This window comes from Vanessa tameamea, chromosome 31 (assembly GCF_037043105.1).
Source record: "Vanessa tameamea isolate UH-Manoa-2023 chromosome 31, ilVanTame1 primary haplotype, whole genome shotgun sequence".
Taxonomy (NCBI): Eukaryota; Metazoa; Arthropoda; class Insecta; order Lepidoptera; family Nymphalidae; genus Vanessa; species Vanessa tameamea.
This window is the reverse complement of record NC_087339.1, coordinates 4481132-4486934: the sequence shown is the minus strand read 5'-3', so window position 1 is coordinate 4486934 and position 5803 is coordinate 4481132. Positions and strand designations below refer to the sequence as shown.

At 33.3% G+C, this 5803-nt stretch overlaps 2 protein-coding genes across 2 annotated transcripts; one reads left to right on the top strand and one right to left on the bottom strand.

Annotated features, from left to right (window-relative positions):
- Positions 1-532: 532 nt before the first annotated feature.
- Positions 533-1736, bottom strand: Urm1 (Ubiquitin-related modifier 1; the record flags this gene model as incomplete). Its single annotated transcript, XM_026630740.2, has 2 exons — positions 533-688; positions 1536-1736. Coding segments are annotated over 2 exons (330 nt in total), but the record flags the coding sequence as incomplete, so codon positions are not given.
- A 979-nt stretch (positions 1737-2715) lies between these two features.
- LOC113393715 (partner of xrn-2 protein 1-like) lies at positions 2716-5056 on the top strand. Its single transcript, XM_026630741.2, has 3 exons — positions 2716-2858; positions 3061-3226; positions 4801-5056. Exons 2-3 carry the CDS (start codon positions 3063-3065, stop codon positions 4946-4948), a joined length of 312 nt encoding a protein of 103 aa, XP_026486526.1. The 5' UTR covers positions 2716-2858; positions 3061-3062; the 3' UTR covers positions 4949-5056.
- Positions 5057-5803: the final 747 nt, after the last annotated feature.

The window sequence follows — 5803 nt, the reverse complement described above, 5'->3', positions numbered from 1 at the left end:
GTAATATATTGCACCGACGCCATAAATCGTATTAGTAATATTCTCCTTGGGCCTATGCAGGTTGCGGTGCGGTGCACCAGGGCCTCATAAGGTGAGGGGCCTGTAGGGGCGACTATACTTATATAAGGAGGTTAAATATGTTTGATTTGTTAATCTTCGGAATTTTTCTGGTTCCAATTTAAAAAAAAACAATGACTGGTAGAAATATAATATTATTCCTGAATACTTGTATTGTATATAAGTGTATTTGACTAACATGACTGTATTTTTAGATGTCGAAAAAGAGTAACTACTGAGTTTCGCGCCGGTTCCTCTCGGTAGAATCTACATTCCGAACCGGTGGTAGCTTTACTTTAAATAGTTTGTTAAATAACGATTCAAAAGTACTTGTAAAAGCCTACTTCAATAAAGTATATTTAAATTTGATAATAAATACCACGCTGCCATATTTAAGAAATATGACAATGGGGGGGGGGCATATAGCTGCGACCGCTCCTAGATAATGGAGCATTAACTAAAACTAAAGATATAATAAAAAACAAAATATATAATCATTTATTTATCCTCCATGTAACGTAGATATGAACATTATGGTATCGTTTTGTTGCAGTTCATAATCCAGCTCCCCGTAGAGTTCCCAATCCGCATCGTTGATGAGCACCAATATGCCCGGCCTGACCGAGTCACCCTGTAACAGAAGCAAGGGAACATTGATAGTTGTAAAATATGCCATTTACTTGGTGGTAGGGCTTTGTGGTAGCAGCCACTCATCAGATATTCTACCGTCAAACAACAGTACTCAGTATTGTTGTGTTCCGGTTTGAAGGGTCAGTGAGTGTAACAGGCACAAGGATCTTGGTAGTCAAACCTTAATAATTCTTACAGGACCATTGTCTATAGGTGGGCATGACCACTTACCATCAGGTGGCCTATATGCTCTTCTTCCAACATATAAAATAGAAAAATGTAATTTACAAACTTTAATTTAACTTGCAATGTTTGTTTGGTCAGATCAAATCTTGCAAACGGATAAAGAACCCCTTCGTCTTATCCTATGGAGTTAAATCTTGATTCAGTTCCAAGAAAATTTTATGTGAGGTATGACCTCATTTTACACTTTAGTATAGGTTACAGATGGTGTCTCTCTAGCTCCTTTCGGGCAGAATCTAGCCCATTTCTGGTGGTTCAACACTTTTTTCTCATGCTTTAGCCACAAAGGGTTGTCTAGCCCAATTTCACAGATTTCACAATATACTTTGATTTTACGATTTTGGCCGAGAGTTCTTATTTGCCAATAAAGTTCTAGTCATTCATTCGGACTGGGAGTAGATAGAGTACAAAAAACGTTACATATAACAAAATTGTCTACAATTAACACTTAAACATTAAACCTTTGGCCGATTATTTTTAAGAAAATGAAATGGTCATACCGGAAATTTTTGCACTAATAAGTGAACACAACAATATATGGCAGACTTACCAGCTACCAACTAAGCAATTAGTTTGGCTATCAATAAAAATTGAGTAAAACTTACTTGTAAAAATAACTCCGGTCTCTCCTTAAGTAGATTATCTTTAATCCACACAAGGAGGTCTTTTATCAACCATTTTTCATGCTTGCAATCTGGGTAATACTTTTTTAATGCTGGCAATTCAACTTCTCTCCTCTTTATTTTATCAAATAACAGTTCCGCTCCACCACCAAACTGTATGTGTACTTTTAATGGTTCCATTGTTTATAAGTTTTCTGTAACAAACAGTTTGTACCAATCAGTACATTTATTACATATTTGTCTATCTAGACGGCATCCGTCTTCAGCAATTTCACAGTAGAGAAAACTATTTGTACCAGACATCTGTCTGATGATCACAAATAGAGATACACTACAAAAATTAATGGATGACCTAACATTGTAACTTTTGGTATTCTTTTATTATATATACCAGTCAGACGGTCACCATTGCCCATAGATACCCAGACGGGCTCGTACAAGACCCTGCCACCAATTAAATCATTCTTTTAAATATAACATGTTTGTTAGTCTAAATAGAGACATATTTACCCTTTTTCTTATTACTTAGTTCTTTCTTATTTTGTTTTTTTTTATTATTATTATTTTCTTTTATTAAACTTAAATAAGGATGGGAAAAATAATATCTTGCTTGAAATGTTCTAAAAAAATCATAATTGTAAAATTTGTAGGTTATTATTATTGTTTTGATGTCATATTGACATATTATAAAGGCGGTCACTTGTCAAATCTGCGCTGACTTATCGACCCTGGATTCAAGTCTTTTGGTCTTCTAGCCTCTACTACAAGTTGGTCCAATTGGAAGGTACAATTAATGGAACAAACGATTAAATTTTAGTCATTTATTAATAATAAATAATAAGTTAATAAAAAATATTAATCAAAAATAAACTTCCATGCAGGGTAAATAAATACCTTTATGTGTGCTTATAAAAGATTACTTGTATAAACAATTAAAATATAACAAATTGATTTAAAAGAAAAAAATTAACAATCATTGTTCTATTAAAATTTATTGTACACGAAAATTGACTCTATTCGGCTAGTTGACCAAAGCCTGCCATCAATTGCCCAGCTGGCGGAACCAACGTGTATTAGATGCTTATGTAAGCAAAAGACTGGTATCCAAAGATCTTTAATTAAAAAAAATAAAACAGTCTGTCACTGTCAGCAATCAAAGTCAAATCAATATTGATCATAAACAAAATAGCAAAAAAATAAGGTTTAAATTAAAAAATCGCAATTTTATTTTTAATTAAATATATCAAGTTATACGTTGACTCTTTTTAAACAAATTGTATTATTGAGCATAAGAATTCTCGAAAGGTATTTGTCTTAAAAGTTTTATGTTACGACGCAAAACTAAAATGAAAACTAAACGTAACTTTATTTTTATACCCCCCTTTACTAATCATACCATATTAATAGAATAGCATCCTGTTATTATAACTGTCTTGTTAAATAAAGTAAATTTTCACGTATTTAATAAATTCTATTTCTATAACATTTTTTTTTTTTCAAATTACAGTTATGAAACCCTCGATAGACATAGATGCACTCCGCACGGAGCATGAGTCGGATGAACAGTGGGAAGTGCGACGAAGCTTCATGCAGGAACACAAGGAGGATTTTGATGAAGAGGAGCTCATTACGTTGGCTCAGCTCTTCACAAATATCGAGTTTTTGGGTTGCAGGTCAATATAATTTAATGTTAAAAGTGCATCATATGATATTGGGTCGCAAGAGAGACTTATAATAGGGAATATGTACAAATATGTGAGCCACAAGTGCCCATAATTTGATAGAACAGCAAACCCAACCAGACGAATTGAGTTATAGGAAGTTTTTGGTAATGCCTTAAGTCGGCCATGCTGGTACTTTTAAAAAAAATATATTATTACCTACAAGAATATTCAGTTAAAATTTTTTAACAAAAATATAAGCTCGAACTTTGCTTTCATTTTAATTATGTTTACATGTAGTGAAGGAAAGCAACAGCCGGTAATTGTGTGGTGGAATAAGCTCCAAGCCTTCCTCTCACTTTGCTGTTTGATGGATACATACATACATACACAACATTTGCCATGAGATAAATTATAAATACAAATTGTGCAAAGTGGTAAGGCTTTGTGCAAGCCCTTCTGGGTAGGCACCACCCACTCATCATATATTCTACCGCCAAATAACAGTACTCTGTATAGTTGTGTTCCGGTTAGAAGGGTGAGCGAGCCAGTGTAATCACAGGCACAAGGGACATAACATCTTAGTTCCCAAGGTTGGTGGCGCACGGGTGATGTAATGAATGGTTAATATTTCTTACAGCTCTTTTGTCTATGGGTGGTTGTGACCACTTACCATCAGGTGGCCCATATGTTCGTTCGCCATCCAAAGCATTAAAAAAAATATATGAGAAAATTCAACACTTTTTACCTGGGTTTTAACCCCAATTATCGATTGAGATGCACATGAATGCACATTACCGAACACAAAAATATTTTTGTTCTCAAATGATGTAGTTCTGGGGTAAACATAAAATAAAACAACCATATAAATAACCTCCTTTATTGGAAATTCATCAATATGATTAGTAAACATATTATTGTCATGAAGGATAGAATATTTTTTATTGAAGATTTTTAGTAAATTATGTATTTATTTAGTTTTAACTATTGATGTGTATACAGAATAAAAAAATGAAAATTAATTGCCATCTATAGCCTAGTCCAATACAAGTAGGAATTAAAGATAAACCTTAGATTTACGTATTTCAAGCGATTCGCTAATAACTCAGCTATATTGTGCACTACTGAGAGTTTACGATTAACATATCTCTATTTATAAAACAACACTGTTACACTTAACTACTTATATCCACCTTAATGTTACTTCCAAAGTTCCGACAACCGTTTCGTCGACGTTTAAATCGCCATTTTTTCGCAAATCCATAGTGAATATCAAAGACTAATCGAGCTCTCGACCAATGATATCGCGTCAATTTGCCGTCAAATGTTGTTTATTTTGCTTTTCTCTTATGGTTGGAATAGAGTATAGGTTGCTTGATGATTATAATGTACATCTTAAATTTAATCTCATAAATGTTTTCAATCAAGTGAATATTAATCAAACTTAAAAGTATACATCATTCGAGTACACTTTTACAAGTACTATTGAATAATTTGTTTACAGAATTGTATTAAACGAAAAGATACCACCGGTTGAAGAACCGGCAAGAAACTCGAGAGTTAATATCGATAATTTTTCATATCAGGTACCCAGCGCAAACTATGAAAAGGATAGCTAAGTTAGCTGAAAAAGTATCCGCTAAATACAAGGAGAGCAGAAAGAACAAATTGAAGCGTACATTCGTCGAAGCCAGCGATGCAGCCGAAGCTAAAGCCAAGAGGAGTTTTAAATAATTGTAGACGACGCTTAATAAAATAAATATATATAATACTCTAATCTTATAATAAATCAATTCATTTATCTATGACAAATTAAATAAATAAATTGTTGCTTTTTTGTAATTATCCTGCATAGCCTATTCCAATGGTTGTAGGAAAAACGATAAACAAACCTTAGATTTACGTATTTCATGCGATTCGCTAATAACTTAGCTATGTTGTGCACTATAAAGTAATGAATAATATAATATCCTTATTTATAATACAACACTATTACACTTAACCACTTATTTCCACTTTAATTTTACTTCCAAAATTCCGATAACAGTTTCGTCGACATTCAAAACGCCAAGTTTTCGCAAATCCACAGTGAATATCACAGATTAACGAAGCTCTCGACCAATGTGATCACATTCTGTCAATTTGCTGTCAAATGTTGTTTATTTGGCTTTTTTTTTCTGTTATGGTTGGATTAGAGTAGGTTAGTTAGTATGTAGGAATTGCATTCTACATTATTATTCATACATGCGTCGACGTCCAGAGACGCGCTCCTACTAAATTAAAAACCAAATTCGGGAGCTATTTATACTACGCGAAAATCGGCAAGCGCATACGGCGCTTACCCAGCGCGCTCTATCGGATTTTCGTGTCAACACCCGAAATGAACATACGAAATTGCGGCGTCGTCATTGGTCGAAAAATCGAACATTTAATTCGTAGTTTAATTTCCTAAATATTTTCAATTGTAATGTATAACTTTTAATTGGCTGAATCATAATTTTTATCATTGTAAATTGTGTAACTTTCTATTGGTGGAAAAGTAAGCGTTTTCTTTGGACGAAAGAATTTATGAATATGCACTGTAATTAT